General features: G+C 36.0%; 1 protein-coding gene across 3 annotated transcripts in view; it reads left to right on the top strand.

The window, feature by feature from the left end:
- The window catches only part of UNC80 (unc-80 subunit of NALCN channel complex), a 225,310-nt gene that overhangs the window by 17,489 nt on the left and 184,749 nt on the right, over positions 1 to 23,072 (top strand). For all 3 annotated transcript variants that reach the window (XM_077771360.1, XM_077771350.1, XM_077771356.1), the window contains exons 6-7: positions 943 to 1,016; positions 5,576 to 5,715. In XM_077771360.1, the coding sequence (XP_077627486.1) occupies positions 943 to 1,016; positions 5,576 to 5,715 (214 nt within the window). The remainder of the gene's footprint in view (positions 1 to 942; positions 1,017 to 5,575; positions 5,716 to 23,072) is intronic.

Genomic DNA, 23,072 nt, shown 5'->3' with positions numbered 1-23,072 from the left:
GGTCCAAAAACAGATGATTTGCTCCTCCTGACAAATTGTCAGAAGGTCAGTAGTAGTCTAACACTATGTCACAATGGCTGTATTGTTCATCTCACTTCATCTCCTCATGTAGGCATTTTATCATCTCACATCACCACAAGAAGGGTGAATATGGTATCATGAAGTATTTTAAAAGAGAAAGAGACCAGACCATATTCACATAACTTTTATGACAGTATATTGCTAGAATGGTTCTATTTTATTGTTAGTGATTGCTGTTAATCTCTTACTCTGTGTAATGTATAAATCAAACTTTATCATAGGTATGCATATGAAGGAAAAAACAGCATATATAGGGTTCAGTAGTATCTTCAGTTTCAGGCATCCACTTGGAACAGATCCCTTGCAGATAAGAAAGTAGGGCTGTATATGTCAAATTCTTTATTTATTTATTTATTTATTTTACAAAATAAAAGAAAGAACAAGAAGGGGCAAAGAGAGAGGGAGAGAGAGAATCCCAAGCAGGCTCCACACCATCAGCACAGAGCCCAGTGCAGGGCTTGAACTCACCAACTTTGAGGTTATGACCAGAGCTGAAATCAAGAGTCGGATGCTTAACTCACTGATCCACCGAGCCACCCCTGTAAAATGACTTAAAAAGAACATGGCAGACATTGGTACCATATAGATGTTAACCATTATTAATTTTAGTATTGCCAACTTTTTAGCACCAACAGCCTATTGAGTCAGAGTGAATAGATGAAGAAATCTACATTGTTATGATAACCTAGCAATGCTAAGGTTTTTTAATTGGTTCTTTGATTTCTCTTACAGCATATGATATTAAATATCATCTTTCAGGGTGATAACGATATGTAAAAATGATTTTTAGGAAATTATGAAATAAAAATAACTTATTGTAATCTTATAAAATCTGTGATGATATTTCTTCCATCTTTGCAGCTAAGAGAAGCTCTCCTATCAACAGTCAAAGTCAAACCTGCGAATCCCCAAATCAAGACACAAGCCATCAGGAGGTGAGTTTATTGTGATCCTGGGAAGAAAGGAGGTGGTCATTTCCTGAATGTGGTGTAGGGTGAAAGATAAGACATGAGTTCTAGAATGATACTACTTGGCTTCAAATCAAGCTCCTACTTTTGAATATAAAACTTTAAGTCTCAGATTTACTATCTGTCAAGTATTCAAAATAGTTTTATGCACTTTTGTGGGAGGGCTGAAACGGGACTATGTGTGACTGGTACTTTATCTTTGTGGCAAGTGTAATCAGTAGTCCTTCATCTCCATGGCTAGTGTGTAATCAGTAGTGCTCTATCTAAATGGTTAATGTGTAATCAGTAGTGCTTTATCTCAATTGCTAGCATGTAATATTCAATAAATGTTAGTTACCATTATTCATCCAACATAAATTATTCTTAATTATTAAATCTTCTAATATTTTTTAGGCAGTCCTAATATGGTAACATAATGCTGCAGCAGGTGGGGAGGAGGGAAAAAGTAGAAAGGAGGCGTAAGGTATAGTCCTATCCCTTAAGGAATATAAAGCTTAATGAACACATAAAACAGAATACCTAATAAAAAAAGACTATAATTCAGTGAAAAATTTTCATGCATTCTTTGGTTTGGAAAAGAAAGAAGTGAAGGCCAGGGTTGTTCGAAGCCACATAGCTATGTATACTGCCATTAGCTTAGTGTGTTTTTATTTTTCTTTAATTTTTTTAATGTTTGTTTATTTTTTTTATTTTTATTTATTTCTAGAAGAGAGAGAGCGTGAGCAGGGAGGGTCAGAGAGAGAGGGAGATACAGACTCTGAAATAGGCTCCAGGCTCTGAGCTGGCAGTCAGCACAGAGCCCGACGCGGGGCTGGAACCCACGAACCGCGAGATCATGACCTAAGCGAAAGTAGGATGCTTAACCGACTAAGCCACCCAGGCGCCCCAATGTTTGTTTATTTTTGAAGAAGAGACAGAGCACTAGTGGGAGAGGGGTAGAGGGAGAGAGGGAGACACAGAATCTGAAGCAGACTCCAGGCTCTGAGCTGTCAACACAGAGCCCGACGCGGGGCTCAAACTGACAAACTGAGATCATGACGTGAGCTGAAGTCAGACGCTTAAGTGACTGAGCCACCCAGACGCCCCAGCTTAGTGTGTTTTTAGATTACCTGCCTTCAGTTCCAGTCCAATGTATGCAAGATAGTTTGCTGCTTTCCATGAACATTGGACCCTCTTTCTAACTGATGCATTACTGTCAGCAGCGTCATCATTCTTTACAGCCTCAAAACTGGAAATTNTGTGTATTTTTTCTATTCTAATATATATATATATATTTACTTTTAATATATATATATTTACTTTTAACATATTTGAAATCAGGGGAGTATGATGATCGTTGACTTCTTAAAATTTCCCTGCCTGGTAACAATACTAATATGGTTGTCATTCTTGTACAGCATGAATTTGTCATTTCTGTCATTTAACTTTGTAGAAATGGGATTAGTGGCTTAGAAGAATATGTCAGAGGGAATAGTGGAGCACTGTTTTAAGAAACAACTTTTAGGAAATAACATTTTTGACACCGAGTAGGTCACTCTTTTGGAAAAACATATATCAATATCCCTGATTTCAATTTTTTTATATTTTCTAATTTTAAAAATATTTAAATATAATTTATTATCAAGTTAGCTAACATATAATGTATACAGTGTGCTCTTGGTTTTGGGGATAGATTTCTGTGATTCATCGCTTACATACAACACCCAGTGCTCATCCCAACAAGTGCCCTCCTCAGTGCCCATCACCCATTTTCCCCTCTCCTCCTTGAGTTGAAATTTAGAAATTTCAAAAATACCTACACCAATTTATTTCACTTAATATCTTCCTTTTTACATATACAAAGAATGGATATATAATCAAAACCTACACCTAAATTAAGTCTAAGATACTGCTTTTAATAAGTATATTACAAAAAGTCCTCACTGGTAAGTGTCCTAGTTTAATTAACAGAGTTTTTTTTCTTAATTGAACATAAAATAATGGTGTGTCTTCTAACTGCTGACATGTTAGATACAGCAAAATACATCTCCCATTTCATTCTCCTTACTCCTCTCAATTTGATTTCTTGCTGAGTCACATCATTCTATCTTGTTATGTGGCTCAGATGTGCTCTTGAAGCTTCCTGCCTGCACTGTCCTCTAAATCCAGGTCCTCATAACTAGATTGCAGCTGGAAGCACCTAATTGGATTTTTCTACCTTTAGCCTCTCTTGCTTCACATAAATACCACTTAATAATGCCTGACTAACCTTCCTAATGCATCATTTATTTATTGACTCATCATTCCACAGAGGCTTATTATATGCAAGATGCCATTCTTTCTTTATATCCCTAGGAACCTATAGTGATTTTTTTTTTTTTTTTTTTTTACCATGACCTCAAGGCCAAACTTCTCTCCCTGCTTTTCTGTGCCTTCTACCACCTGGCAGCATTTTTCTTAAGTGACCTTGTTTACCCTTCAGGTAGTTAAGCACTGCTTCCAATATACAGAGCATGCTGCTTTAGCCAGCATGCTCGATCTTTGCTCAGACTGTTTCCTCTAAGTGGAATGCTATGTTTCCTCATCATTGCCTGTCTACGTTTTATCTTTCTTTTAAGGACCAATTAAGCTTTCAACTCCCCCATGAACTCATGTCTAATTACTTTAAATTTGCACTGCCCAATATGGTAGCCACTAAGCCCATGTGGCTACTGACGCCTGAAATAAGGCTAGTCTGGGGGCGCCTGGTGGCTCACCTGGTTAAGCGTCAGACTTCAGCTCAGGTCATGATCTCACAGTTTATGGGTTTGAGCCCCATGTTGGGCTCTGTGCAGACAGCTCAAGCCTGGAGCCTGTTTCGCATTCTGTGTCTCCCTCTCTGCCCCTCCCATTCTTGCACTTTCTCTCTCTCTTAGGAATAATTAAAAATTAAAAAAAAAGAAAGTTTAGCCTGAATTGAGATGTATTGTAAGTATCAAATGTACACTGAATTTTGACAGCTTAGTAGGGAAAAAAGTATAAATATCTTGATGATAATTTTTATATTGATTCCATGTTGAAGTGATAATTTGGGATTACACAGAATATAATATTAAAATTAATTTCACCTATTTTTCTTTTACTATTTCTAAAATTAGGTATGTGTCTAATGTTTGTGCCTTGTATTATATTTCTGTTGGACATGCTACTCTAATCTATATTCATTTGTCTTAAAACTTAACTGTAAGTTCTTGATTTCAAGGTTCAGTTTCATTCTAATACTTTTTATCTCCCAAATTACTTAACGTGAGGCACACATAGCATGCTCATGCTAAGTGATTTTTCGATCTAGTTCACAGGACTCATTTTATGAAATTTTTAGCTGTATTGGTCTCTCTATGCATTATGGCTGGACAACACTTTCTTATTTTACATATGAAGATGGAAATTATAAGGACTAAAATACTATGATAAACTGAAAGTCTTTACACTTAAGTGAAGAATTTCATCTGTAATACCTATGGAAAGATAATGTCATATTTCCTAAGTAGAGTTACATTTATTAGCTAAATAATTAAAATAGGCTACTCTGTCAGAAAATGGCTGAACTTGTACATATCAAATCAGAATAAAGGTCATCGTATCCAATTGGAAAAATGTATCACATCTTCCTTTAATGAGTGATGGAAAAACCTGAACCTTGTGCTTTAATTTTCATGTTCTGGCTTCAGTTTGATGTGCTCTTACGAACCCGGTGCTTGTTCCCAGCCTCAGGTCTCTATTCAATTCATCTCAGTATTGGCATATCTTTTTTTTTTCTTTTTGCTCAATTCCTAGTTATTCTTTTGTCTTGTAGTTTTATTTAGTTTTTTAAATTTCTTTACATTTTTTAAATTTACATCCAAGTTAGTTAGCATATGGTGCAACAGTGATTTCAGGAATAGATTCTTTAATGTTCTTTAGCCATTTAGCTCATCTCCCCCTCCCACAATCCCTCCAGTAACCCTCTGTTTGTTCTTCATATTTAAGAGCCTCTTATGTTTTGTCCCCCTCCCTGTTGTTACATTATTTTTGCTTCCCTTCCCTTATGTTCATCTGTTCTGTGTTTTAAAGTCTTCATATGGGTAAAGTCATATATTTGTCTTCCTCTGACTGACTAATTTCGCTTAGCATAATACCCTCTAGTTCTATCCACGTAGCTGCAAATGGCAAGATTTCATTCTTTTTGATTGTCAGTATTGGCGTATCTTTGATGAGTTGTTGGCTTATAACTTTTCTCTCACAGCTACTGGATATAAAGGTGAAAAAGAAAAGAATCAAGGGCAAAAAGAAATAAAGTATATGAAAGTACTTACCTGAATGCTTAAAAGGATATACATTGCTCTCTAGAAATCTGTTTCCATTCCCTCTTAAATGAAGGCAAAATCCCTTGGTCTGTGACATTGTAGTTAGCTGTGTTACAAAGAAAAAATTTCAACTTTAGAAAACAACGTATGTAATATGATAGCTAATTCTATAGGATATACCTAGAAAAAGAAAAACTAATCTGCTATCTCTGCCTCCCAAAGGGACTCCAGGTGGTCTGTGAAACATTCCAGTCAGATCCCATCTCACCCAAGGCCACCATGTCAGGCTGCCACCGTGGAAACTCCTTTGATGGAAGTCTGTCCTCCCAAACTTCCCAGGAAAGAGGCCCAACACATTCCAGGTACATGATTGCAATGTTAGGGACAAAACTATTTCCCTGGTCACCAAAAGTTAAATATGCATTTTTACCTATTTGTGTGGTCTCTGTTCCTTAGAATGTGTCAGTGCATAGAATGTGTATTCTTGGTCATGGTATAATTAGATTAATAATTCCAGAAATGTGCTATGAAAGGTTCTCATTTAAACAAACTTGGGTGGAAATGGGGAGACACCTGATAATGAGATGTCTGATTTACATGATATTTTAAATATTTAAATGCAGAAACTCAAATTATGCTCTCAAATATCATGCTGCAGAGATGCGACAAGATCTGCTAATTTCATGTGCAAAAATACTTTCGTAGATTCTTGTATTAAAATGGATGCTTTTAAAGTGTGCACAGGGAATTGAAAAGGCTATTCTTTGTACACACTACAACACTATCCCCTCCTTAGCTTGTGTATGTGGTAAATTTACTTTAAAATGTCTTCCCTTGAGACAAACATTAAGTCACTTCTTCCTGTTCCCCACTAAAATGGTGAAAGACTATATTCATGAGGCTTGCTTTGAACTCAGCTAGAAACCACACTTAGTTACCAGGAGTCCCTGAAACTGTTTGTGTACCTCTACTTTAGAACTTGATGTATAATTTACATGCCATACAATTCACCTAGTTAAAGTGTACAACTTAATGACTTTTAGCAAATTTATAGACCTGTGCAGCTATTACCACAATCCAATTTCAGAACATTTCTATCACCCAAATATATCTCTTGTGCCCATTTCAGTCTCTCTCAGATGATTGACCTGCTCCAGATAATCACTTAATATATCTTCTGTCTATATAGTTGAATTTAATAGAATTTTCAAATACATGGAGTTATACCATATATGATCTTCTACATCTGGCTTCTCTCACTTAGCATAATACTATAGAGGTTTATCCACATTACAACATGTACAAGTAGTTCCCTCCTTTTTATTGCTAACTAGTATTCTATTGTATGGATATATCACATTTTAGTTATTTATTGGTAGATGAATATTTGGGTTGTTTTGACTTTTTGTCCATTTTGAATAATGCTGCTGTGAACAGTCACATACAAGTTTTTGGGCAGGCATGTGTTTTCAGTTCTGGTATCATAAGTAGATACCTAAGAGTAAAATGGCTGAGTTGTATAGCAAATTTATGTATAATTTTTTAAGAAACTGCCAAACTATTTTCCAAAAATGGCAGCACCATTTTACATTCCCATAAGAAATGCACAAGAGCTCATTGTTTCTCTGTATCCTTGTCTCTTTTACTATAGCCATTCTAGTGGGTGTAAAGTGAGATCTGATTGTAGTTTTAGTTCATATTTTCCCTAATGACTAATGATGTGAAGTACATTTTCAGGTGCTTATTAGCTATTTGAATACCTTCTGTGGTGAAATGTCTACTCAAACCTCTTGCCCACGTGTTAACTGGGTTGTTCATCTCCTTATGATTGAGTTATAGCAGTTTTTTAAAATATATTCTAGTTGTAAGTCTTTTTACACAGATATTTCCTTTCAGTTTTATCTTACCTTTTCATTTGGTAATTTTTAAGTGATCTACCTCCTTCTAGCAACAGAATCAGGCTACATGGGTATAGAGTTTTTTAAAGATTTCTTAGAATTGTTGAAAGCATGAAGTTATATGAATATAATTGCTTTTTAACCCAAATACTACTATGCTGTGCTTTTAAAAAATAATATCCAAAGAATTTATCTTTCAGTATTTATTTTGGACTTTAAAATAGGCAAGTGGCCTAGTTGAATAATCTTTTGCTGGTTGAGAAGATGAATGTTGACAACATTAGTTGTATAAGCAGAGATTGTATTTTTCCATAGGATGGACTGTACTAGGTCACTGGTGATAATGAGTACTTAAAATCATATCATTTTTTCTTTACTTATTTATTTTGAGAGAGAATGTGCCTGAGTGGGGGAGGGACAGAGAGAGAGAGACTGAGAGAGAGAGGGAGAGAGAGAATCCCAAGCAGCGGTTGGGCTCAAACCCATGAACTGGGAGATCATGACTTGAGCAGAAATCAAGAGTCAGATGCTTAACTGACTGAGCAGCCCAGGCACTCCTAAGATCATATTATTTTTAACGTGGAAGGAGCCCTGTGAAGATAACCAAGTTCACCCTGACAACATTTTTACCACCTGAACACGTTCAGCAACGAGAACTTTTATATTCTTGAATGAAGTTCACTTCATTTTTGGACAGCTCTATTTAGTGTCATGTCCTCCTTATATTTAACCAAAGTTTGCTTTTCAGTAATTTCTGTCTTTGGTTCTTATATTAGTTTTCTACTGTTATGTAACAAATTACAACAATTTACTGGATTAAAACAACTTACATTTATTATTTCACTATATCTGTATGTCAGAAATACAAGCACAATTTAGCTGGGTTCTCTGCTTTAGGGTCTGACCAGGCTAAAATCCAGATTTCAGGATGGATTGGGATGTCATCCTAGGCTTGACCAGGGAAAGATCATATACAGGCTCCCTCAGGTTCTTGGCAGAAGATCGAGGTTCCTATTTTCCTGTTGACAATTGTCTGGGGCCTGCTCTCAACTTCTAGATCCTGCCCACAATTCACTGCCATGTGACTCTCTCCATAGTTACCTTACAACAGGCAGAGAAATTCTAATTCCAGCCAACTAGTACAGAAACTTTATAATATAACATAATTACAGGTGTGATATCTCATTGCCTTTCTGATATTCTGTTGATTATAAGAAAGTCACAGATCTACCTACACTCAGAGGAGAAGAGGATTATAGAAGGTGTGACTACCACCAGATGAGAATCAGGGGTGGCTCTCCTAAGTGTGTTTACCACAGTCCTCTTAAAGATGTAGAGACTCTTCCCATATTAATTTTTCACTTATTCAAAAGTAGCTATTATGAAGGACAAACACACACCAAGGCTTCCATTTTATTTGATAACAATAATAATTCACTAACAAAGTTGTCAATGGCATAATTAAATCAGATTTAGGGAAAAGGTATTTACTTTGGTTACAGACTAAACAATGGGTTATTACCTTTTATTGGATATCTTTATATGTCAAAAACAAAACTAGTGTCCTTACATTTGTAATATTACCTAAGTTTTTATTTATGCATTTACTTTTGCCTTAAAAATTTTTTATTAAAGTATAATTAACATACAGTGTTATATTCATTTTAAGTTTACAATATAATGATTCAACAATTCTATACTTTTCTCAATGCTCAAGATAAATGTACTCAATTCCCTTCAGCTATTTCATCCATTCCCCTACTTCATCTCCTCTCTGGCAACTACCGGTTATCTGTATTTAAGAGTTTAGTTTTTTTGGCCTTTTTTCCCCCCTCTTTTTTCATTTGTTTTGTTTCTTAAATTTCAAATATGTGTGAAATCCTACATGGTGTTTGTCTTTCTCTGATTTATTTCACTTAGCATTATACCTTCTAGGTCCATCCATGTTGTTGCCAATGGCAAAATTTCATTATTCTTCCTTGCTAATATTCTATTGTGTATATATGCCACATCTTCTTTATCCATTCATCCATCTATGGATGGACACTTGGGTTGATTCCATATTTTGGCTATTGTAAATAATGCTGCAATAAGCATAGGGGTGCACAAATCTTTTCAAATTAGTGTATGTATTTTCTTTGGGTTAAATACTCAATATGAAATTACTGGATCGCTGTAATTCTATTTTGAATTTTTTGAGGAGCCTTCATACCGTTTTCCATAATGGCTGTACCAATCTGTATTCCCACTAACAGAGTGCAAGGGTTCTTTTTTCCCCCACATCCTTTCCAACACTTATTTCTTGTCTTTTTCATTTTAGCCATTCAGACAAATATAAAGTGATTTCTTACTATTATTTTAATTTGCATTTCCCTTATGATGAGTGATGTTGGGAATCTTTTTATGTATTTATTAGCTATCTGTATGTCTTCTTTTTAAAAAAAAAAATAGTTCATTGTCAAGTTGGTTTCCATATAACACCCAATGCTCATCCCCACATGTGTCCTCCTCCATGCCCATTACCCCCCTCCCCCTTCCCCCCCACCACCATCAGCCTTCAGTTTGTTCTCTGTATGCCTTCTTTGGAAAAATGTCTATATAGATACTCTTGCCCATTTTTAATCATATTAGGTTTTGGGGGGCAATGAGTTGTGTACATTCTTTGTGCATTTTGGATATTAACACTTTGTTAGATATATCATTTGTATATATCTACTTCTATTCAGTAGATTGCCTTTTTGTTTTGTTGATGGTTTCCGTCTCTGTACAAAACCCTTTTACTTTGGTGTAATCCCAGTAGTTTAATTTTGCTTTTGTTCAATTGCCTTAGGAGACAGACATATTCACAAATGTTGTGATGGCCAGTGCTAAAGAAATTACTGCCTATGTTTTCTTCTAGGAATATTAAGGCTTCAGGACTCAAATTTAGTTTCCTAATCCGTTTTGAGATTTTTTGTGTATGGTGTAAGAAAGTGGTCATGTTTCATTCTTTTGCATGTAGATGTCAGTTTTCTCAGCAACATTTGCTAAAGAGACTGTATTTTCCCCACTGTATATTCTTGCCTCTTTCATCAGAGATTAATTAACCATGTAAGCATGGGTTTATTTTTGAGCTATTTTGTTCTGTTGATCTATTTATTTATTTTTGTGCCAGTACCATACTGTTTTGATTACTAGAGCTTTGAAGGATATCTTGAAATCTGGGATTGTGATATCCCAGCTTTGTTCTTTTTCATTACTGCTTTGCTAGTTAAGGGTCTTTTGTTGTTCCATACAAATTTTAGGATTATTTGTTCCAATTCTGTGAAAAACGATGTTGGTGTTTTGATAGATATTGCGTTAAATTTGTAGATTTGCTTTCATAATATGGGTATTTTAACAATAATAGTTCTTCCAATCCATATCTGTTAAGTGTATGTTAGATATAGGTTGTAGCAGTATCAAAGTTTTTATCCTTAAAGAGCTGACTTTCTTTAAAAGTAGACAGATAAAAGAGTAATTAAGTAAAATTATTTGTAGACTACTTTAAGTCTATGAAGCAAAAGCAAAGTAAAAGAATGGGAGGTGGGTTTTTTTTTTTTTCTTTTTCACTGAGACCTGAAATAAAGGCGACAGCCTCAGGAGGATCTGAGAAGAGCAATGTAGGCAGAAGGAACATATGTAAATGTTCTGAAATGGTAATAAGCTCAGCATGTTTCAGGAACATCAAGAAGGCCAGTGTGACCAGGCAGTGGCACTGAGCAAGAGGGTATGATGTAGGTCAGAGAGGTTTTGAGGGGTCTGATCACACGGGAGCCAAGAGGCCATGTTAGGAAGTTTGTATTCTGCTCCAGGTGTGATGAAGAAACATTGGAGTAGTTGGAACAATGGAGTGATATTAACCAAATTTCATGTTTTAAAGATCATTCCAGATGGTTTATGGAAAATAGACATGGCGGGGGGCAAAAGTGGACACAGAGACTAGATAGGAGACTGTTACAATGGCCCAGGTGAGAGAGCATATGCCTTGGTCAAGGTGGTAGTAGTATAGGTGAAAAGGCTAAGATGAGACTGAAATTGGGATTTATTTACAGGGCAAAGCTGACATGATTGAATTTGGGGAGTGAGAAAAAGGGGAATCAAGCATAACTCTGAAGATTTTGGCTAGAGCAGCTGCATGAATGGTGATTAAATTTATGAGCTAAGGAAGGCTGAGAAAAAGCTTATATAAAAATACCTGAATCTTCTTACTTCCATGTGTCTCCGAGGCCACCACCATCATTCAAGCTACTCTACACCCTGTGCCTGGAGAACTTCATTAGCTTGTTGATTCATCTTCTGTTATTCAACTTTACCACCAACTGATATAGAACATACAGATTAAAAATAAAAAAACAAATCATGACACTTCTACTCTTGAATTCTTTTAATGCTATCCATTGTTATCAAGATAAAATTTAAAATCCTTGATGTGCCCTTCAAGGCTCCACATTATTTGGCTGCTGTCCAGTTCTCTAGTCTAACATTATGCTGCTACCCACACCTCAGTGACTAAACATCAACCCGTATTTTGGCTTTCAAACTTCCCCTTATCTCTGAGATTTGGAGTATGTTATTCCATCTGTCTGCATCGTTCTTTCATCTATCTTCACTTAACCAAATCCTCTTCCTTTAAGACTAAATTTAAATATGATTTCTTTACTCCCTAGAGAGGCTCTGGCAGATGTTTAACACATTCATAGAACTCCATGTTTTCTCTTCTAGCATGAGAAGCAAACATGATATAAATAGTTGTATGATGATTTGTCTAATAATGATCTCCTCCACTAGGCTGTAAAATCCACAAGACCAAGTCTCTCTCACTCCTTCCTCTCTCCAGTACCTGGTACATAACCTTCAGTGAAGGGTACTGAATAAGTGAAGGAGTTTAATTTTTACAACATCCATGCAAAGATGTTATTCCTCTTTTAAATATGAGGAACTGAAGCAAAAAGAGATTAAATAGTTCCCCCAATGAGACACACAGGAGTTGGAAAAGCTAGATTTGAGCCCAATCTAACCACCTCCATGGTCCACAGTCTTCTTTCTTTCCACTTGAAGAGGTAGGTCTAAACCTTTCAAGATATTTTCTTTGGCTTCACTTACCTGGCCCTCCTCTAATTTGTCCTTTATTTCTACTACCTCAGAAATTATTAAATATAAGATCAGAGATGTAATTTTTATATACTTCTGCATCTCTAGTAGACTTACCTGAAATCTAGTTGGAATTAAACCAGTGTATCAGTTATCTGTTGCTGCATAACAAATTACTCTGAAATTAAGTGACTTAAAACAACAAACATATATTATCTCACAGTTTCTGAAGGTTATATATCCATACCATCAGCTTTGCTGCAGTCTTTTTTTGGTTCAGAGTCTATTATGAGATTAGTTAATATGTTGTCTTGGACTGCAGTCATCTGAAGGCATGACTGACTTGGAGGATCTGCTTCTAAGATCACTCTGGTGGCTTTGCCCAGATGCCTCAGATTCAGATGCCCCTCTATGGAGACTGCTCACAATATGGCAGATGATTTGGCACAAAATGAATGGTTTGGGGGCAGGCGGTGGGGAGAAAGAGAGAGAGGTTTTTTTATAACTAATTTCAGAAGTAACATACCACTATTTCTGTCATATTCACACAGACCAACAGAATACATTTTACAAAGAAACTATACGAAGGTATGAATATAACAAGGTGGGGATCATTGGAGAGATCTTAGAATCTGGCTATCATAGTTTGCTTCTGGTTCCCCTGTGATTTCCATCTCTTTCACATGCAAAATACACTTAATCTCACCAAGGTTGCCCAAATGTCATCCAATTACAAGATGAAGTCAAAGTCCAGATCTCATCATCAAAATCAGATCTAGGTGCAAATAAGATACCTCATGTGTACAATTTAAGCACAACTCCTTAATTATGGTTCCTTTCAATATATGCACCTGTGAACTAAAGAGACAAGTTATCTGTACCCAAAACATCCAAATACAATGTTGGGATAGACACATGGTAACTGCTGTGGACATGTGTGTATTCAGAGGGAGAACATAGGAGGCACTGATCCATAGCAGTTCTGAAATCAAGCTAGACAAATATTGAAAGCTCCTTGATTAGATCTCGGTCTTATTCTTGCCTATGGCTCTTAGCTCCACCCTTTGGGCTATTGATTCCATGCTCTAAGTCACCTTTCTTTTTTTTAAGAAAGATATATGTGTTTATAGCTTGCTTCCTGCCAGTAAAATTTGGAGGGGTACAAAAGCCTCTTTTAATTCTATACTGCTTTGGCAGTGTTGTTTTTACATAAAATTCTTTAAAAACTTTGGCACTCCACTGTGAATCTTATTGGGGCCCAGTAGAATAGACAAGTCTATTTATTCATTCATTCATTCATATATTCATTTATACACACACACACACACACACACACATATATATATAGTTTATTGTCAAATTGGTTTCCATACAACACACAGTGCGCATCCCAACAAGTGCCCTCCTCCATGCCCATCACCCATTTTCCCCTCTCCCCCACTCCCCATCAACCCTCAGTTTGTTCTCAGTATTCAAGAGTCTCTTATGGTTTCCCTCCTGCCCTCTCTATAATTATTTTTTCCCCTTCCTCTTCCCTATGGCCTTCCATAAAGTTTCTCCTGATCCACATATGAGTGAAAACATATGGTATCTGTCTTTCTCTGCCTGACTTATTTTACTTAGCATAGCACCCTCAAGTTCCATCCACATTGCTACAAATGGCCAGATTTCATTCTTTCTCATTGCCATGTAGTATTCCATTATATATATAAACCACATCTTGATCCATTCGTCAGTTGATGGACATTTAGACTCTTTCCATGATTTGGCTATTATTGAGAGTGCTGCTATGAACATTGGGGTACAAGTCCCCCTATGCATCAGCACTCCTGTATCCCTTGGGTAAATTCCTAGCAGTGCTATTGCTGGGTCATAGGGGAGTTCTATTGTTAATTTTCTGAGGAAACTCCACACTGTTTCCCAGAGGGGCTGCACCAGTTCACATTCCCTCCAACAGTGTAGGAGGGTGCTCATTTCTCTACATCCTCACCAGCATCTACAGTCTCCTGATTTGCTCATTTTAGCCACTCTGGCGTGAGGTGGTATCTCAGTGTGGTTTTTATTTGCATTTCCCTGATGATGAGTGATACTGAGCATCATTTCATGTGTCTGTTGGCCATCTGGATGTCTTCTTCAGAGAACTGTCTATTCATTAGACAGGTCTCTTTAAGGTAATCTTTCTCTAACTTGGAAGAAGATTAAAGAACAACACCCTTAAGTTTCTTTGAACCCTTCCCCCTACTTTATTACATGTGAATCACACTTTCAAAAAATTTAGTTGGCCTTTTGTCCCATGGAATAATATTCTGAGGCAAGATCTTAGATCATTCTCAAGACCTAAAATGATTTTACTGCTTCACCCTTGACTTTATCTTTAGACCATGTTTTTCCAAAAATGCCCTAGATTTGATGTTTGCTCAGAAGCCATTTCTTAATTTTAGCATTATTTCCCATCTGGAGAGACTGAGCATTTTCAAAATCATCAAGTCCTAGGTCATTAGTCTTTAACAGTTCTTCAGTTAGATCATATCTTTCAATCTTCTATAAGCAGCAAGAAGATATTAGAAGCCACTTTCAACACTTTATTTGGAAATCTTATTTAGATCTATGTTCTTAAGCCTGTTTCTTTAACTTTCCACAACACAGCAGGCAGCTTTTGCCTTGTTAAAGGATCCTCCTTCATCCTCTTTTCAATGTCATGTTCCTTACTTCCCTTAAACTCTTACCAGCAGCCTCCTTAAAGTTCAGGATTTCCAGTAGTAATTTGTGCAAGGCAATTTATGCTTTTATTTTTTAATACACTCTTCAAAGCCTTTACAGTCTCTGCTACTGCCTGGGGCGCCTGGGTGGCTTAGTCGGTTAAGGGTCCGACTTTCGCTTAGGTCATGATCTCGCGGTTCGTGGGTTCGAGCCCCGCGTCGGGCTCTGTGCTGACTGCCAGCTCAGAGCCTGGAGCCTGTTTCAGATTCTGTATCTCCCTCTCTCGTTGACCCTCCCCTGCTCATGCTGTCTCTCTCTCTCTCTCTCTCCTAGAAATAAATAAAAATATTTAAAAAAAAAACAGTCTCTGCTACTGCCTGATCCCCAAACCATTTCCAACATTCAAGATGTTATCTTTCTATACTTTGGCAAATGTCGATAGTTCATCCATTGGGGTACATATGTCCCTTCAAAACAGCACTCCTGTATCCTCTGGATAATACCTAGTAGTGCAATCCCTGGGTTGTAGGGTAGTTCTATTTTTAATTTTTTGAGGAACCTCCATACTGTTTTCCAGAGTGGATGCCAAAGTATAGAAAGAGCCCAAATGTCCATTGACTGACGAATGTATAAAGATATGGCATACGTATACAATGGAATATTACTTGGCAATCAAAAATAATGAAATCTTGTCATTTACAACAATGTGGATGGAACTAGAGTATATAATGTTAAGAGAAATAAGTCAGTCAGAGAAAGACAAATATCCTATGACTTCACTTGTATGTGGAATTTAAGATCTGAAACAGATGAACATAAGGGAAGGAAAGCAAAACTAATATAAAAGCATAGAGGGAAGCAAACCATAAGAGACTCTTAAATATAGAAAATAAACTGAGGGTTGCTGAATGGGTGTTGGGGTGGATGGGCTAAATGGGCAAGGGGCATTAAAGAGGACACTAAGTTGGGATGAGCACTGGGTGTTATATGTAGTGATAAATCACTAAATTCTATTCCTGAAAAATAAATAAATAAAAGAAGAAGAAAAAAAAGATGTTATCTTGGTATTCAAGTCTGTATTCACTATCAATTGCTATATAACAAATTACCCAAATTTCTTAATAGCTTAAAACAAAAAACATTTATCATCTGACATAGTTTCTGAGGCTCATAAATCCAGAAACAGCTTAGCTAAGGGCTGTAGCTCAGGGTCTGTCAAGATATTGGCAAGGACTGCCATCATCCAGAATTTTGGGTTTGAGAATCTGCTTTCAAGATCACTTAGATGGCTATTAACTAGAAGCTTCAGTTCTGCAGCCTTTGGGCCTCTCCACAGGGCTGTTCATGGCATGACAGCTAGCTTCCCTCAAAACAAATGACCCCATTAAGAGAGGGAACAACCAAGATCAGTGCTTCAGTGTCTTTAAACCTAATCTCTAAAGTGACATGTCATCACTCCAGTATGCTGTGGATCATACCAACACTGGTGTAGAGAAGGGACCATATGAGGGTGTGAATACCAAGAAGCAAGAATCACTGGAGCCTATTTTGAAGGCTGGCTACAACAAACAATAATGATGATTATATCATCATAATTTTATGTAACTATTATAACAGTATCTGTATGTTTTCTTCAATTATTGAGTATTCTCATAGTCCTCCTTCACTAACTCTGTTCTACACAATTTCCAAAAAGTTTAAGTGTCAGTGATTTCTTACCTCAAATACTATACTTTGACCTAACTTTTAAAAATTATTAAAAACAATATCAGGGTGAAATCTTGAGGTGTTAAGATATTTAGGAGCTTATATTTCTTATATCTTTTTCTCAGCCATACTATGCTTTAGAAATTTGCAAATATAAATTGCATGTAATATTTCTTTGACAAACTGTGAGGTTCAAGGTTTCCTGTTTGTGAAAGAATGTTGTTTTTTCCATTCTCTTAGATTATCTCACTCTAACATCTACACACATATGCATTTCTTGATGCACACACAGTCACCCACAGCACACCCACACTCACATATGTGAATTAGACATGAATCAGTGACACTTTAGAAGAATGAATTAGGTCTTCTCTCTGCCTAGCTGCAGTGGCTGGTTACCATGGAAATGATGCACAAGGTAGACCTTTCAGAAAATGCTAATGTTAATACGTCTTTGTTGGAAGAGTTCATATATTAATCAGAAATGAAGAGAACTTTAATAACAAAGCAATGCAAATAGCTTAGAAACAAAAGCTGTCTGCTTGTATCAAACAAATACAATTCATCATCTCTTTTGCCCTGACCTTGACAGAACAGAACATGACTCTTCCCTGAACTCTGCAATCAGTGAGTAGGTAGCTAGTTGTTTTTTTTTTTAATTAATGTGAGATTTCATCTTCAATTACCATATGCACAGACTTAATTTCTGCTTTGTTAAATATTGTGTAGGGTCAAAACTGATTTCCACAGTTCTCTGCCTCCACAGATTATTATTTCCAGAGTATTTTTCTGCCTTGGATGCTATCTACTAGCATCCCCCAACTCTAATTAATAATAACTTGGTTTCCTGAAGCCATAGTTACACGGAATATATATTAAAGAAATTCTTAGCTTTTTGACAGCCTTTTTTGGTCATAATGTATTATTTATTTTATGCATATAAAAGAACTATATGCTAATTATAGAAAAAATCTAAAGGTATAAAGTAGTTTTTTAAAGTAAGTATCATCTATGAGCTCATCAGGAATATTTAAACACCATTAGTTTTTATATGTATAATTTTCTTTATTATTTTTGCATATAGCATTTAGAATAAAACCTGTATTCATACTTATATAAAATCTTTGTTTTTCTACAAAACAACTTACAGAATAACAGAATATTAGAGTTAGTAAGAACATTTTATCATATCACATAATGATAGCCCGCAAACTATCTTTTTCCAATTACGTAAATTTTTCTGTCATGTGTTAATTAGATTGCTAATTAAAATGACTTACTGGTTGTTAAGTGACAAGATGATTATCTGATAATGCTGTCATAAATGAAAGTACACATTTATTGGTGATTCTTGCCTTTAATTGACTACTCCAGTATAGCTCACACTTTAAGACAAATAAACTTGTGCTTGAATAACACCTCAAATGAAGGTACTTTGGATTATAAATATTTGCTACAGAATGTTCTTCATTGTTGTTTCAAATGGAGTCTCTTTAAATGTTGAGCAATTGAAATGTGAACTTACTTAACAAATTTTTATTAACTTAAAGATTCCATTTTAGTCTCACATCACAGCCTTGTTGGTGTTCTCTTGCTGTCATGCAGTCCATCCTTAGGGGAACTGACATGGTTTGTCAGGAAGTAGTTAAGGACCAGGGGACTCAACTGTACAGTTAATAATTACTTTCATCAAATAAATGTTGTAAGTAGAGAAAGACACGAATTTAGTCATCTGGCACCCTTAGGGACAAAACTGTCAACATACCATTCCAGTTAGTATTTCCATATAGGAATTGTTTAGGACGTTGGCCTAACAGTACAAAAGTCATGCATTGCATGTTTCTCTGGGGCAATTGTCCTCTTAGCTTATTAAGGGTGTTTAAGAATTGCCTGGAGATATTATCTAAAATAATGCTTCCTGAGCTCTATCGCCAGTAATTCTGCTTTAGTAAGTCTGGGATAAGACCTGGGAATGTGCATTTTTAACAACCTCTCTTCTCCCTATCCACTTGGGATTCTCAGAGAAGTTGTCCACTGACACTTCATTATATAGAACACTGCTCCAGGGATTTAAAATAATTTATGGAACTCCCTAATCTCATTTACAAACTAGAAACATTTGGGGACACTGAGGTATGGGGCAGGAAGTAAAGGGTAAAGATAGCTAGTCCAATAAGGGAAAAATAACTCTGTTGAACTAGTAATATCTCCCTTAATCACAGCAGCCTAGCCAAGAAAACAATAGTCTTCATGGGCTCTTATAATAAGCCCAGTGATTGTCACAAATGCTTGATGACCTAGAATTACCTAGCTGGTTGCCAGCCAACCTCATACTTTGTCTTTTCCTTANGGGGGGGGGGGCTCAGAATTCTATTCTTCTAGGTATAAAGGACAGGCTGAGAGGAGGGGCTTAATCCGAGCTTTTTAAAGAAAGAAGTGGAGGTAAACAGTGGCAGGAAGTACACTGAAACCCTCTTAAGAAAATGGTAGAAATGAGAATCAGTGTTGTTTCTTTCCCTCAAATTGAGCTTGAGAATATAATCAGTTAGTTCCCTCCTGTAATCTCAGGAGGAAACAAGTGGCACACTGGTTAATTTGAGAAATGATTACAACAGGAGTTATCTACAGAGGTTGGACGGGATGTAGGGAGGCCAGAAGTCCATGCCTATACTCCAGGAAGACAATCAGCTCTGGGCCTGGAGGGGCTGCATGAGGGAGCGGTTATGGAGAACTCTGTGGAGAGAGTGACTAACAAGGGCTGTGACCACCAATGGCCTAGGTCAGCCCAAGGTCACAGTGCCAGCCCTAGACTAACCTCTGGGAAGAAGTCTTGGGGAAGACGCCATTGCCTTTCTGCGTCTTGTCTCTTGTGAGAGCCTCCTTTTGTCAAATTCAGTCAGGAGCCAGAGGCGGGGGAGTTGTTGGTAGAGACTGGACAGATCAAACTTTCAGGACAGGCAGGTAGAGAAGAGTGGAGATTGAATGGGGTCTGGAAGTAGGGGCTGAAAGCAAATAAAAGACTTCCTGCCCGGGATGGGAACCTTCATTTTGAATCTAGCTCACATGCTTCTTATGAAAATTTGGCAACTCATAAAATTCTGAGATTCAATCTTTTTATTAAAATGATTGTATAATGACAATTTAGATGACAAAATACTTTGAAAAGACAGACATAACACATCATCGGGGGGGATAATGAGACTAATTTATGCAAAAAGCATATATACCTATACATACATATACACATAGATACATATTTAATACTTATTTAACATATATAAATACTCAAATTATATATTGTATATTTATGTTATAGATAAATGTATGATTTTACATATAAGTATATGTGTATCTAATATATATAATTTATATACAGAGACATAAATGGTAGGTTTTTATTCCATGTTGATAAAATCCAAGATCTTAGCCAATGTTCTCTAAAGAAACACAGAGAAAAGAACACAACACCTAAGTGTTCAGTTTTATGTCTTTTCACAAGTGAATACAATAATTACCATGCAGATAAAATAGAGCATTATAAGCACCCTAGCCTGTCATATCATATAACATGTAAATAGCATTTGGTAAATACATGTCAGCATTTATTTGTCTCTTCTCCTTTGGCTGACTTTCAGGATGTTCTCTAATTTTTTACTATAACAAAACTGCTGCCATAAACAGTTGTGTACTGTCTCCTTGTACACATGGGCAAGAGTTTCCCTAAGATAGAGTTTCCCTCAGAAATGGAATATCTGAATCATAGGACAAGGACAATTAAAATTTACTAGATATCAACTAAGTGCACTCTGTGTTAACCAGCAGTGATAGTGTTTCTGGTTAGTCACACCCTCAGCAATACTACCCATCTTCAGCCTTGTGTATTCTCACAAACCTGATGGATTCTGATTGTCACTAAGCCTACATTTCCCTGATTATTAATGGAGCACCTCCCTCTGTTTAGTCTCTCTTTAGATTTCCTTTTTGGTGAAATTTCCTTCCATACCCTTTGCACATTGGTGAATTACTTTACTAGATTTTCTGATAATAAATGATCCTTAAATTCCTAGGAAGAAAACCAATGTGTACAATGCTGGGTATAGTTTGTTAACATTTTATGTATTTTTTTACATCAATGCTCATAAATGAGCTTATGATTTTCCTTTCCTATTCTATACTTGTTTTGTTTCCAGTCCCACAGTTATCTTGGGCTCATGAGAAGAATGTTTCCTTTTTTTTCTGTCTTGGAATACTGGAGATACCTGTTTCCCTAATGATTAATGGAATTTGGCTGAAAACCTTCTGGGCTTGATGGATTTTAAAATAAATTTTATTTCCCACAATTCAGTTTTTAAAGGTCTATTGAAGTTTTTATTTCTTCTCAGATCAGTTTGGTTGGATAAACGTGTCTGTCTAGGTATTCAAATTTTTTTAATGTTTATTTTTGAGAGACAGAACATGAGTGGGGAGGGACACAGAGAGGGATACACAGAATCTGAAGTAGGCTTCAGGCTCTGAGCTGTCAGCACAGAACCTAACGTGGGGCTCGAGCTCATGAACCATGAGATTATGACCTGGGCTGAAGTCAGACGCTCAACCAACTGAGCCACCCAGGTACCCCGGTATTCACATTTTTAATCATGTTCTAATGTCCTTCCTTTTTCTAAATCATTACTATATCTAGGTATGTCTGCATTTTCAGCAGTAGTATTTTGATCACACCTTTTACTATATTTCTTGATTTTTATTAGTTTTGTCAAGGAAACAACATTTGGTTTAGTTAATCCTATCTACCTTTGTCTTACANTTTCAGCAGTAGTATTTTGATCACACCTTTTACTATATTTCTTGATTTTTATTAGTTTTGTCAAGGAAACATTTGGTTTAGTTAATCCTATCTACCTTTGTCTTTTATTAATACATGCTCCTCTATTATGTTCCTTTTTTTTCTATTATTCTGGGTTTTATTTACTTTTTTAACCAGTTTAAACTTTTTTAAATCTTTTTTTTAATGTAGATGCTTCTCTCATTATTTTTTATATCCTTTATCCTGGTAGAAGCATTTAAAGCTCTAAATATTCCTCTAATTCTGCATTAGCTATATCTCACAAGTTTTAATATATAGAATCATCATTCCATGAAATATATTAAAAATTCTCATAATAACTTTCTATTTGACTCATGGATTATTTCAAAGTGTGCTTCTAAATTTTCTCATCCATTAGAGCTTTTCTTTTTTCTTTCTTTCTTTCTTTTTTTTTTTTTTTGATTTTGTTTTTGCTATTGATTTCTATTGCGATCCACTGTGGTTTGAGAACCAGGTTTATATGAAATGTTGAGTCTTCATTTTCTTTTGAGACTTGATTTGTAAACATCCAAGGTGCAAAAAAATAATGTGTGTATTACTCAAATCTCTTCCATTCTTACTAATCTTTATATGTTTAATCTATTATTTTTTGAAAAATATGTGTTAAAAATACTACTGTTATTATTTACTTATCTATTTTCCCCTTACAAGTCTCTCAGGCTTTGCTTTAATCATATGGAAATTTTGTTACCGGGTATATACCTGTTGATAGTTAACATTGCTTCCTAGCAACTTTTTTTTAGCATTGTGGTGAACATCTTTATATCTAATAATATTTTTACATCAAAGTCTACTTTCATTATTATTGCACCAACTTTGTTTTAGTTAGATTTGCATTCTTTTTTTTTTAAGTTTATTTATGTATTTTGAGAGAGAGAGAGCACGCGCATGAGAGGGGCAGAGAGACAGAGAGAGAGAGAGAGAAAGAGAGAGAGAGAGAGAGAGAGAATGACAAGCAGGCCCTGCACAATCAGTGCAAAGCCTGATGTAGGGCTCAATCTCATGAACTGCGAGATCATGACCTAAGCCAAACAAAGAGGCAGATACTTAACCGACTGAGCCACCCACGTGCTGCTAAATTTGCATTCTGTACCCATTCTCTCCCTTCCCAATTTTAGGATTTTCTCTTATAATTAACTTGTGACTGAGTTTTATTTTGTAAATCCAATATGACAATGTTTGTCTTTTATCTCCTGGGTGAATTCAGTATTTGGCTTGATAACTGACAATTCGGATTTATATTTTCAATTTCATTTTATTTTGGGCTTTTTTACTTACTCTGCTTTTTACATGTTTCTTTTTTTTTTTTCCTCTTCTCATTCACTGACTGAGTTTTTTTCTAAATCCCATTTTCCTTCTATTGGAAGGATATGGTTATCATTGAAAGTTTAACATGGTTATTTGACTACTAAAAGTTATAATTCAATAAAATCTCAAC

The sequence above is a fragment of the Crocuta crocuta genome, unplaced genomic scaffold (genome assembly GCF_008692635.1).
Source record: "Crocuta crocuta isolate KB4526 unplaced genomic scaffold, BGI_CrCroc_1.0 scaffold160, whole genome shotgun sequence".
In the NCBI taxonomy this organism is placed as follows: domain Eukaryota; kingdom Metazoa; phylum Chordata; class Mammalia; order Carnivora; family Hyaenidae; genus Crocuta; species Crocuta crocuta.
Note: the sequence above shows the minus strand (reverse complement) of the source record. Positions and strands in the feature narration are given on the sequence as shown.